Genomic DNA, 13,774 nt, shown 5'->3' on the forward strand with positions numbered 1-13,774 from the left:
CCCTTCTGAGAGACCAGGAAGCAGTGGGCGTGGTTTTCAGACTGTAGGGAGAATGGCACCGGGAGCGTTTAAATGCATCGAGTGTAATGAAGATGCAAACGAGCTGCATCGAGATTACAGCAATGGCATTTTGAAGATCACCATATGTGTGAGTAGAGGAGATCATAAAGATCGGGAATGTTCTGGAGGTTTTCTGTGCCTTACGGAAATTAACCATAGTTTATCAATGGTATTTGTATAGTAACCACACATTTACTATGGTCTCTCACCACAATAACTATAGTTTAACCCAGACTACAATTTTACAGTAGTAAAACCATGGTTCATTTTACCAAGGGGTGTTTCGTTGAGCTATGTCAGGCATATTGTAATTTAGATATAAGGCTAGTAATCGCAATGTGCACCCCCATAGCTTGGACATTTGTCTTGACTCTTGACTGTTTGCAGGGCTTGTCGTCACACTATGTATGGAGAAGTTGTCATAATATGGGACTAAGTAGTTTAGTGCTATTGAAATGAGAACAGCTGTTCTGAAATATGATGTGCTGTCTAAGCAGTGGTCTTTAAGAGGGGGTTCAATGACCCCACAATTATTGCTTGATTTCAAAATGATATTTTAAGAAATAAGATCACTTTAAAAATAATAATAATAAATGAACCAACTAAAAAGTGAATAGGATTTGTTTCAGAATATTTCATTATTCCATTTTAAAAATGATCAAGTTAAATTTAAATGCTGTATAGACCATTTTTATTATATGTAAACACTGGACCAGGAGCACTTCCGGTTTTAGTTTTTATTTATTTATTATTGCAATTATTTTAAATCTTACATAGATCAATCTGACATATATTTGTTTAAGATTTTAAGTCGGTTATAAATATTCTGTTGTTTGTATTTTGTTCAAACGTTTGTGTAGCGAAACAGGAAGTTCTTCTGGACCAGCGTTGTTTATGTTATCCAAAGTGGTCTATAGTAAATTAAAAGTATGTGACTTAGCACACCAATTATGATGATTTAATGCTGTGTTCAAGACTTTGGGATATTTCCCACCACAAACCTGGAAGTAACGTCTGGCTTTAGCAACGTTAAATGTATTTAATAACATTAAAACATTACAAGTATTTATTACTATTAAAAGAGCGTCGTTTCAGAAATAATTTCTGGGGTAATGTGGAAAATATCCTAAATCTGAGGTGTCCAGCATGCAGAATTAGTATCGTAACTACTTAAATAAACACATTCCTTTTTTATATAAACACATTCTTTTAGTACCAAATATTATTATAAGCCAGAAAATAAAATGTTTTATTCAACACATAACAGAGGCTCTGTCTCACTGTCCACAAAGTGGTCCTTCGATAAATGAATAAATGTTAATGTAAATATAATGAGAGAGCCTCTGTCACAACATCCCCATGTGACAACTTGCCCCACTCTCAGTTATAAAGAGAACCATCACTGATGAATGCATATGCACTACTGTTTAAATGTTTGCCGTTGTAATAAAATTGATTCGTCTGTACTTCAAGGTAGCATCTAATAGTATAAAAACAATGGTTTCAAAAATACTGCCAAAAACATTTGTAATGTATAGTGTAATTCTTTAACCTAATGCAATGTACACATTTCGTTTAGAAACATGAAAAAAAGTTTATTCACAGTACATTATTAAACTACATTTAACGTCACATTGTACTGCCGGTTTGTTCATTAAGCTGTGTCATTTCTTTCTGTGTTTATTTTGTGCAGGCCTCATGCAAGAAACCGGTGGACAAATACATTGAATATGATCCAGTTATTATTCTAATAGATGCAACTCTATGCAAAATTCAGGCATTTAGACATATTCTCTTCAACACTGACATTAACGTGAGTAAAAGCGTAAACTTTTCGTTTGAACAATTAGATTTCATGTGTTAGTTTCCTCTTTCTCTCTGTTGAGAGAAAAAACATGACCACATACCATTTTCTTGAAATAATATGTTAAACAATATGCTTGCTACAATAGTAGTATGCTTTAGCTGGCGTCATGTTCTTTTTTATTCAATTCAGTGTAAAATAGTCAAAAAAGGATGACTGTTGACTGTTGAAATTGCATTTGATTACATATTATTACTATTATATTTCAAAATAATAAATGTAGTAAGCTGATATGCGGTCCTCACATGTCTGTATCTATCTGTAGATCCACTGGAAGCTGTGTGTGTTCTGTCTGCTCTGTGAGTCATATCTGCGGTGGTTTCTTCTGCAGGGGTCACAGCCCAGCGGTGACCCCGCTGACATCATCCGTTACACTAAAGAGTGGGATTTTTACTGCATGTTTGCATTGGCTGCACTTGGTAAATCATTAAATCCTCTTTAATGAAATGTGGTCTAATTGAGATGCTGGGTAATAATGGAGTGTGCCGTATTCTTGAAGTATAGACTGCGAGGAAAGATGTGGATGTTTGCGATAATATTTTCATTTTTCTCTGAGCGGTGGTTGATCGAAATTTTGCAATGTTGGGCTTGACAACATGCTCAGACAAACAGAACCACAGTGTTTACACTCTTCAGACAATCAACATACAAAATATGAATTGCAGTTGACTTTGCTGACACACAAGAAATGATATCATTACATTGGAAACAATTGTTCACTTTTCAAGCATTATGCATATTGCATTTTGTAGCTTTTGCCTCTCTATCGCCATCTCTGTTTTAAATGTAGAATTGTAAGTTATAGATCGCTTCGCAATATGTAAACACTGGTCCAGAAGCACTTCCGGTTTCATTTTTATTTATTTTATTATTAAATCTTAAATACTGTATATAATAAAATCTTAAAGATATTCAATTAACATTTTCATCCAGTTATAAATGTTCTGTTGGTTGTATTTGGTTCAAATGTTAGTGTAGTGTTAAAAAACTGAAACGGGAAGTTCTTCTGGACCAGCGTTGCTTAAGTTTTCTACACGCATCTTTACGTAATTTAAACTCAAACTATGCCAAACTGACATTTCCCAAGAAATTCTGCGGAATCTGACCACTGACCGGACAACTAAAATAAGTTATTCTTAAGCTTTTGAAAACTTTTATGTCAATTTTGATTTACTTTTGACTATAAAAAGTTACGGATTGCAGCTTTAAAGCCATCATTAATTCAGTTATTTCTTTATTAAATAATTAAATTTATCACCACAGATGCTATACCACGATCTATAGACTTTTTGGGGCAGTTTCCCAGACAGGGCTTAAGCCTAGTCCCAGACGACCTTAAATGTTAAAGGTGTCTTAATTGAAAACAACTTGCACTGACATATCTTAAAATATATCGGTGCGATTGTTTTGTCTGTATGATGATGTTTTTAAAAACAACTTAAATATCCTCATTTAACCAAGGCCTAGTCCTGGTTTAAGATAATCCCTGACCGGGAAACCGCCCCTTTGTCATTTAACGGTCCAGTGTATGATATTTAGCGGCATCTAGCGGTTGGGTTTGCGATTTGCAACCAACGGCTCACTCCACGCCTCCCTTTTAAAGCACTACGGTGGCTGACACGGGGCTAAGATGTCATGTTTTCGCTTCTTTGCTGAAGGAGATAACTTATTTACGAAACGCGGTCTGTAGAGCATTTTGTCCGTTTAGGGCTACTGTAGAAACAACATGGAGAACTCCATGCAAGAGGACCCGCGGTGTATGTAGATAGAAACAGCTCATTCTAAGGTAATAAAAACATAACGCTTCATTATGTAAATTATGTATATTATATTGCAATTCTCTCAATAGATCCTCCAAAAATTACACACTGGACCTTTAATATTTACATTTAACATTCAATATAACATTCCACTTCTTAGCTCTTATTAAACGAATGTAAAAATGTTTTACGTAAAATAAAATTTATTTTTTTGGTTTTGAGGTGAAATGCGATCCAGACATCTATATGATGTATAGATATATGTTATTTGATACTGTACAGAATGTAAGCGTGTGTATGTTGTGTTTCGGTAGAGCTGGCTGTGTTTTGCACGGGCGTGCTGCTGATCCTCTGGACGGTCCGACGCTTCAATGGCGTTTCTATAGAGTTTCATTCACTGCTGAAGGCTCTTTTGCTCTCCAGCTACGGCAAAGTCCTGCTGATACCTGCTGTCATCTGGGAGCACGACTTTTCCCCGCTCTGCTTCAGCCTCATACGACTGTTTGTGTTGACCTCCAACACACAAGCCATTAAAGGTTAATATCAACACGCACACCTCACAGATTCAACTTCACACACACGTGTATAATCACAGTCTGTTTTATTCAAATAAACAACCAAATGAAATGGACACATCTCACACACCCACAGTCTGAACGTAAACACACACGCTCTCTCTTCCTTTCCCACACACACAGGGGTTTTTTGTTTAGTGTGGGACGGTTTTCATGTGAGGGTGTTCATCACATGAGGTCACAAATGAAGTTTGTGCAAATATTTTGTCAACATTATGTAGGGTCGATACGAAAATACAAAAATGGAACTGGATAACCGACTGATCTGATCTTTTTTCCACACTATTGCAGTAGCATTTTAGATGGTCTTGTCACATTTTATTGTGTTTTCTTAAAGATGCACCGATCGGCCAGTAATCGATATCGGTCGATAAAACCCAGTTTTCACATTATTTGCGGATAATTTAAAACAGCCGATGATCAGGACCGATATATCTTGTCAGACAGAAAGATGCTGTGAATGTGTGTTCTGTATATAGAAAATGTTAAGAAACAACACTACTTTGATTTTTAATGATAATAATAGTCGTTATATTTTTTAATAACGTTCAGAAAGTTCAGAAATATTCGTTTCATCTTCAGAACTGGTATCGGCAGATATCACTCTGAGTGGAGAGGTTTAGTATCAGTGCATCGCTCGTATTTTTATCTCTCTGTTGTATTTGAGATTACTTTAGTGTGAATAAGAAGAATAATCCTTACATTTTTTTCCCTCAATGTTTCAGTGATTCTGAACTGCAGTAGACGTCTGTCTCTCCTGGCGGTGTGTGGTGGGTTACTCTTGGAGACGTTTGTTTCCCAAGCTTTCAAAACACTGCAGGTCTGCTCTCAAGACTATCTGCCAGTGTTTTAGATCCAAACCGAAGGACTCGATCCAGGAGTCTGAAGAAATGAATGAACTGACATCACGATGATCTGAATCCAACAGTCCTGCACTCAGCGATTTCCGTTTTACATAGTTTCATTTCTGTTTTGAACTAGTTTTAGATTAGTTGGTCAAATGCTTTGGAAATGTTTGTGACACGGCCAAGTGAAACTTAATGAGGTCACGGAGAGCAAATTGCTCATTTTTACTACGGTTACCGCGTGGTTATGAGGTTTTTTACGCCTGATATTTTCTAAGCTAGGTTTTAAAACCGCGGCTTTTTGACTCCATAGAGTCACCGCAAGGCAAAGAGGATTATTTTGGTCTGTATAGGCAGGAACGTCAGAAGGCCTTTAGGTTTAGCGCAATGGCGTATGTTTACGTGGGCTTTGAAGACACAGCTTTACATTCCTGAGGTAATTTGTCAAATTCCTGCCAGTGAGCCCTGCGGAGGAGAGACGTTAACGCAAATATACTACATATGGCCGCGGTTCACATACTCCAACAATCTGTTTCCTATTGGACGGTTTGTGTACGAACGTTGAACAGCAACGAATTGCTGTATTAACGTTGTTATGAACGAACTCAGGAAATAAATCTTGAACTTTGCGAAACTCATGCTTGTCTTAGTTTTGTGTTTCAGTGCTGTGAGGGATTGTGGTCTGTAGGGGTAGTTTACCAGATTTAGTGTAAATCCTAAAAACATCCTGAACATTTCAACAGGGAATAAAGCACCCGTGACATTTATGTAAACTGAAGCCGTTTTAGCGATTATTGGATTAGCATTTCATTCTCTTCAAGTCACTGTACGTGGAAAACATTCCATCAATCCACACTTTATTTGTCATCAGAGGCTTGTTGTGACTAAGCAGGTCAGTGTGAGATGTCCACATGTCAGAACAGGTTTTATGAATGTCATGTGGAGGTTTTTGAGCTCGCTGATGTTGGGTGAGGTTCTTACTCAATAAAACCGAGTGTCTGTTTCACAGAACAGTCTGGTTTTATTTATCTAATAAGTAAAGAATGCAATATTGTGCTCTTCTCAAACCGAAGGCAAGTAAATTGTTGTAAATGGGTTAATGGTGTCTGGGTACATTGCTTTTGACATTTCAGAAATTGTCACAAGATTGCTAAATTTACAGGTGCTTAAAAGGTTCTTCACAGCAGTATAGAAAAAACAATCAGTATTCATAATGGATGAAAAATGTTCAATTTGGGCAATTCCAGCGTTATGGATGTGACATTTTGCGTTATGGATGTGACATAAATGTATTTGTTACCAATATACCGAACCTTTTGTTTACTAAACCCGAGTTTAAACATCAGAAAAATATCAGTCTATGTACAAGTTTTCTATTTTTAAAAAGGGAAATAAACATGCGTTATGGATGTGACAAAAAATGAACAAGGTTTTCGAGAGACAACAAACTTTGTAGGATTTCTGTGAATTAAAATGCACAAACCTGAAGGAATAATACCCAACAAATGCAGAAGGGATGCCTCTTCACAGAACATAAAATATTTACTTTATTTTAATTTTCATGTGCCCATTTATGAGGAATATGTACCGTTATGGATGTGACAATCCTGAAAAGGGCACTTACCTGACTATAAAAAATCGTGCACTAAAAATCAAACAAATGCTTTAAAAACTTGAAGAGAGACCTCACATGGGTATTTGAACCACCAAATGTTAATATCCGTGCTGTTAGTATAGTAGAAACCTTTGGGAAAAACTTTATTTTTTTCATGGTAAGGTTGACATTTTCATGGAATTGGCCATTTGTTACATTGCAAACATTGTTATTGCATCACTAATATTAGCAGTGTGATACTGAAGGCTCCTGTTAATTAAAAAAGTATATATGATTGTTTTTAAAAGAAAAGTGTTACATTGAAGTAGATTGCATCAAACTATAATTCAGTCACTTTAAACAAATCCATCTGAAATGCTCTTACATACAAATAAATTGTACAATGAAATCGTATATATAGCGATGGTTCTATTGTATTATCAAATATCTCAGTGTAGTCCGACATGCGCTACATGAACGGCTCTGCAGTCCCAAATCACAAAAGGGGGATGGGGTGGGGGCAAAGGTCAACTCAAACACATCTCAAGGTATTTCAGGACTGGCCCATATGCTCATGTGTGACAATTTAGAGTATCGATGAGATAGCAAAAATGCATGAAGTCCTCACTTGTAGATCCAGTTATACCATTATGCAGGCAAAAGGCCTGTTTCTCCAGATGGCTGCCACGTGTCAAAATGACAGATTTTTGCATCATTTACTCAGTGTCATGTCATTTCAAACTTATTCTGTGGAACACAAAAGAAGATATTTTAAGGCTTCGTGGTTTGGTATCCATATACAATGGAAGGGGCCAATGTTGTTTGGTGATTTCTTCTTTCTTCAAAATATCTTCTTTTTTGTTCCGCAGAAGAAGGAAGCTCATACAGGTTTGAAATAACACGAGAGTGAATAAATTATGAAATCATTTTTTGGGATGAAGTAACAGGTAAATATTCAATCTGCTTGGTTACAAAAAAAGTTCCTGTAGCTCAATTGTTTGCTTGGTGCTAGCAACTGCAAGGCCAAGGGTTCATCTCCCAGGAACCACATGCTGTTGAACCTTTATGTTTATTCTTTATGTCATTTTATACAAAAATATCTGCCAAAAGCATAAATCTAATGCAGTTTCACTTCTCAAAAGTCTCTTTTAATAAACAAACTATGGCTCCTTTGAAATGTTGAATAACTTTCTGCGTGCATGGGCGTCTTTCAGTTCTTGTACTTTAAACAGGAAAATCTCCGGTCAACGTGACACGGACACATTCAGTAAAGATTACAGTAATCCAACTCAGTCTCTCGAACAGGTTCTTAGGCCCAAACCCAGAGGTGTGGATTTAGATTTAGAGATTTAGCGCACAGACAAAAACAGTCCTTCAACAATGAAGACAAACATACAGCAACACTTTTGCTGAAAATCAAATGCACTATGATAACAACACATGCGAACACTACTGTGATATCGTTGTATCATAAAATGATAATCACATTGGCCTGCAGCTGTCTCCAGATGCATGTTTCTCATCTCCTGACTTCAGCGTGAACTTGTGGCTATTAATCTCATTGTCAGTGCACGTCTGCCAGATCAGGATAAAGACTGCTGTGTGTTCTGCTAAATACAGCTGGACGCCACACAAAAAGCAATTACACATGGATTGTCACAGTAGCATTAAGCAAAGAGCGTGTTGACTCTCAGTTTTGCTGCAGTATGCAAATTTTGTACTCCGATGACCTATCACGTTACATAAAATGTAAAGTATTCAGTGCACAGAAAACACTGTGGAATACAGTATCCCACAATGCATTGCACATGACATTTGGTATTGACTCATTATTGGATTGCACTTCCAGGATTTTTGGTCACAAAATGGATTCATGCAAAAAATAACATAACATAAGAATGATAACTGAGTGTCTTTCACTGAATCAAATGAGCAAAAAAAAAAAAACACTGCAGGAGCAAGCTAGCATTCCATTTCAACATATCTTGCTGAGATACCAAAAACATCAATGAAACACTCAAATTCAAAAGAATTTGAACACGTTTTTCTCGCTTTTCACTTACGTACCGTTTAACAGCTTGAAATTGTCTGTACAGGGGACAGAGAAGTTATGAAATAAAAAAAAACCATCCATCATCATGTTTTATTCATTTAGTAACGCTACCACATATGATCTAATATACACACGTGATCATTTCTGCAACAATTATCAGTTCAAATAAGACTATTTCACACCCGAAAACGATTCTGAGAACATGGACTGACCAAAAACATCAAAGTCAAACATGCAACGGAATAATTCAGCATCGCTGTATGCAAAACAACCGAGAACAGCATTTCACGACCAACCGCAGAGATCAAACGAGCCAAAAAATACTTTCACTGACTCGCAATGCAAATGAGGAAAACCAAGAGGGGATTTCTGGGTATGGCCGGATGGCAGCTGGGTGGTGAAGGGTGGTGACTTTTCAATTTGTTTGTTTTTGTGGAATGATGGGAACTGAAAAACAGGAGAATGAATATTCTGGATATATACAGTATATAGAATAATAAGTTAATAGAGGGCCAGAAATGGCAGTAGCACCCGGAATAAAATGCAAGGTGTATCAAGGCACGATGTGTTGAGTTACTTTATCAAGTGCTGCTTTTGGTCAAAGCACCTTAAGGTCTGCTGGTTGCATAACTATCTGACTGCTTTTTATCCAATTGTTGTTTAGGAATTTAGTCCAAAATGAATCAGTACATTGAATCAGATGCGAGTTCTAGGAAAAAGCAACTTGTTTGTGTCTGCTGTAAGAAAACAGCGATCATCACTTTTTAGAGCTCAGACACACAAGAGGTAGAACAAACTCTTTTTTTCTCTTAATTCCATTCTTAATAATAGAAAACTTTGCAGCATTTTCTTATTATGTATCAGCTCTTAAAAACACAGAATTGACATTTGTTGATTGGTAACGTTACACATTTTCTATGCCAGGCAGTGACAAACGCACGCACGCACGCACACACACACACACACACACTGTGTATTATATATAATGTGTATATTATCAGACTGAATCTTGATCAAGCACTGATTCAGGATATGTATACACTGATTCTTTTAGTTTGTTTAATGGCTATATTTATGCCAAAACAAAGTTTATTATGTCACATTATCAATACAGGTGACTTTATATGCAAGTCATTTAACATATGAAACACATACAATGAGAATGCAATGGAAGACTTAATCCAAGCAGCAATAAGTAAATAAATAAAACATCTATATGATCTGGTGTAGATTGACATAGGATGAAATGTAAATGCTATGGAAATGTTATGGAGCTGAACGCAGCTGGATATTGATTTACCCACGTATAGATATGTATATGATGAACGAGTATGTCATGTAATAAATACACAGGGACACCATGGCTTGTTTTGGTGAGGCTGTCATGAGTTCTTTGTGCTGGTTATACCCTGGATTACATTTCAGCAAATAGGTATCACATCCAGCATTATCAGAATTTAAGCACCCAGCGAGCGACGGCTCAGCGAGAAATACAAAATACAAAAAAAGCAAATCTAGCAGGGCAAAGCTTCTACTCAACCCAATGTTTTCAAACCCACAAACTTAAGTTTTTACCGTAAACATAATTATGAAACCATGCTTCTCCCCTTACAAAAAAGATCTTATAAAATTTCCAACGTTGATTAAATCAGCAAAAAATACTATCATGTATTATACAATAAATAATAATCCTCGTTTCAATTTCCTGTAGAAAGTCTGCTGTAAAACTAAACGATGCCAGCAAACTAAAATCATGGCACAGCTTGTTTTCTAAAAAAAAAAAAAAAACTCAAGTTCATCGTTTATATCGTGATATGAAAAGAATCATGTATCCAGCTGTCCTTGGATGTCCCGTTTTTAGGTGACGTGTCATTTCCGTCCGGAGTTTCTGCTGGTGTCATGGCGGATTCAGTATAATATTCCTCATCTTCATCAAAATAACCGTTCTCCATCCCATACGGCCCGTCGGCACTGGACACGGCAGACAGGTCCTGGCAGCTACCCTTGTACTCCTGGATGGACTCGTGAAGGGACCACAGCTGACAGAGCAGAGACATGTCCTGCTGCCGCAAACCCACCTGCACAAACACAACAGCGGCTGAACAAGTGCCAAAATATATTCAAACGGACAACAAAATGAATACTGGACCAAAGTGACTGGAAACTAAATATTTCCACTGAACTCTTGTGATGTCAACATGTAATCCTTTCTGTGCAAACCTGGTCTCTGTTCTTTGGTCTGACATTGTGAGGGTTTGGTCTATTCCACGTGACTGCTGAAACATTCCAGCAAACCTCATGCAATATAGACCAAGAATACAGCTGACCCTAACAAAACCTCTTATTTTAAGTGGATTACATAATGCCCTAAAATCGGACACATTCTAATCACTGAGAAAATAAACAAAATCAAAATTTTAAAAGTATCGCTTGTGAGTATCACGGTTTAAAGGGGTCATATGACAGGGCTAAAACGAATATTATCGTTTGTTTTAGATGTAGCGCAACACGTATACACGATTTAAGGTTTAAAAATGCTGTATTTTCCTCATACGGTGCATGTTTGTATCTCCTCTTTGCCCCGCCTCTCTGAAACGTGCAGATTTTTAACAAAGCTCATGGCTCTGAAAAGCGAGGTGTGCTATGATTGGCCAGTTCACCAGTGCGTAGTGATTGGTGGAATACTGCAAGCGTGTGAGGGAAATGTAACGCCTCTTACCATATTTGGAACATCAGGTTCCTCTTCAATTGTACTGACAGGTACGCCCACCTTACTTGCGTATACATTTGGGCGGTCTTAGTCAAATCAGACCACCAACTGACGTGGATTTGTGGGGGTGTGGTTACACGAGGCTTTTCAGGCAGGTCTGGGTGAGCATTCGCTTTTAGATAGAATGCATGTTTTCTTCCGACACTTTATTTTTGCAATTTTACCTGTCAAATACACGCATGGGCAATTTATAACACACCAAAGACACAGAAAAACACTTATTCGCGCCATACGACCCCTTTAAATATGTTCAGATTATCAAGAGTGTTGTGAACGTTCAAACAGAACATCTTGAGATTCCAATCCAACACATCCATCAACATTCGCGAGTTCCGACTATTCGAAATTGAACACTTGCAACATCATACGCGTGTGTTCAGAACATTTACATTAAACATTGAGATTAGAAAACAAAGTTTCTGGAATCACAATTGTTCTCAATATTTGAATTGAACAATCGTGACATCATCACAATTATACTGAACATTTAAACAGAACTCTTTCTAGATTCAAATCGAACATATAAGCCACGTTCTGACTATTCGAATTGAACACTCAGTAGCCGGGTTTCCATCCAAAGTTGCGAATTTAGCTTATGCGCAAAATTGGAATATCGCATAAAACATTTTCGAATAAGCACCGTTTCCATCCAACTAGTCAACCGTCACTTCCTAATAAACTGCTACTAAATATCAGTAAGAGAAGTAAGAGAAGCCACTGAATATAATAATTTTCATATATAATAAAACTTGCGCAAGCAGACGATTACGAAACACAATAAATGCGGTGCTTTTGTGGATGCCTGCTGTTTGGTTAACACAGTCGTGACAGTTCTAAGAGGCAATTACAGAATACTCTGACGACTTTGCTCAGGCATTTAAGAATGACCGTAACAACATTTCTTATGCTGTGTAACAAGATCAGTACTCTGGTTAGTCAGGTTACGCTGTCTCATAGTGCAGTTACGTGGCTTTTTGGAGGAATTTATTCGGCAAATGCGTTTCCATCTCCCATTATTCGCATTAACCCTTTTTCGCAAAACTGAAAAACCACCTCAAGCGAGCATAAAAACCTTTTGCGAATTAAGGGTTTTTAATTCGAAATTTGGCGTTTCCATCACTCGTTTCTGATGCGAAACTTCAAAATGCGAATGAAACCAGAGTGATGGAAACCCGCTTAGTGAGTGCTCTGAAAATCTAAAACAATTTTGAGATTCGAATCAAGAACGTCTGGCTGAACATTTCAATAAAACTTAAAAAAAAAAGAAGATTGAAATCTAAGCTAGTAAGTGCTCTGAATAATCGAACTGATCACTCATAAAAGTATGAAGAACTTTTAAATAGAATAACAACAATTGGAATCATGTTATGACTATTTGAGTTAAACACTCATGTCATCATATGAATCTACAAACATTTAAATGCCACATTTTCAAGATTCGAATCTTTTTTGAACATTCGAACTAAACTCGTGACATCAGTGTTCCGAAGATTTAATTACAAGGAGATTTAAATCTAACATTACTGTCAGCATTGCGAAAGTTCGACTATTCGATCTGAACACTCACGTTCCGAACATTTTTGGGGATCACACGCGCATTCCCAAGTTTTGACCCAAACGTCACTTTCGATCTCCCACACTCCATAGGGACGTTCAAATCGCCCCTACGACGCCCAGACACGCCGTCTAGGTAGGCGGCTCGCTATTCTTTGAGACACAGCCACTGACAGGCGAAACGATCGCCCGCAGTCAGAAGAACAGCTGTTGCTCAATATCTCTACCCTTACCATCTCTTTTCTCAACAGAGCCAGGGCGGCATCCAGGTTCGCCGGTTTATTCGCCAGCAAATTGTCCGCGTTGTTCCGTCCTCGGCTCAGGTCGTCCTGGATCATGGTCTTCTTCAAGTACATCCTCTCCATCTCTCTCCACGAGCCGCCGCTGGAGTTGAGCAGTCCGCTCAGACTCTTGGGCAACGGCGGCAGACCCTCAATACAGGCCAGCACACCGCCCGCCGCTCCATTCCCAACCTTACCATTCATGCTAACATTCACCAATAACACGCTAATTAACAGACGACGGGTTTACTACAGCACGTGCTGATTTTCCTAAAGCTTTTTGTGCACTAACGTCGACAAACCCATGTAGCGAACACCGCACCAAACGACACCTATAATCTGGGTGTATTTAGGCTAACCTCGCACTTCCTGTCCCTTTAAAGCGAGCCAGCGCTGACTAGGCGTGACCGCGTGTGAC

The 13,774-nt window shown here is 37.8% G+C and overlaps 2 protein-coding genes across 2 annotated transcripts; one reads left to right on the forward strand and one right to left on the reverse strand.

The window, feature by feature from the left end:
* Positions 1–38: 38 nt before the first annotated feature.
* On the forward strand, positions 39–6,414 carry arv1 (ARV1 homolog, fatty acid homeostasis modulator). The gene is made up of 5 exons (XM_057352920.1): positions 39–148; positions 1,754–1,873; positions 2,190–2,343; positions 3,999–4,220; positions 4,985–6,414. Exons 1-5 carry the CDS (start codon positions 53–55, stop codon positions 5,110–5,112), a joined length of 720 nt encoding a protein of 239 aa, XP_057208903.1. The 5' UTR covers positions 39–52; the 3' UTR covers positions 5,113–6,414.
* Positions 6,415–8,611: 2,197 nt separating this feature from the next.
* Positions 8,612–13,705, reverse strand: fam89a (family with sequence similarity 89 member A). Its single transcript, XM_057353107.1, has 2 exons — positions 13,309–13,705; positions 8,612–10,829 (listed from the first exon to the last, which is right to left on the reverse strand). Exons 1-2 carry the CDS (start codon positions 13,558–13,560, stop codon positions 10,554–10,556), a joined length of 528 nt encoding a protein of 175 aa, XP_057209090.1. The 5' UTR covers positions 13,561–13,705; the 3' UTR covers positions 8,612–10,553.
* Between the last annotated feature and the right edge of the window lie 69 nt (positions 13,706–13,774).

Source organism: Triplophysa rosa, linkage group LG15 (assembly GCF_024868665.1).
Source record: "Triplophysa rosa linkage group LG15, Trosa_1v2, whole genome shotgun sequence".
Lineage (NCBI taxonomy): Eukaryota > Metazoa > Chordata > Actinopteri > Cypriniformes > Nemacheilidae > Triplophysa > Triplophysa rosa.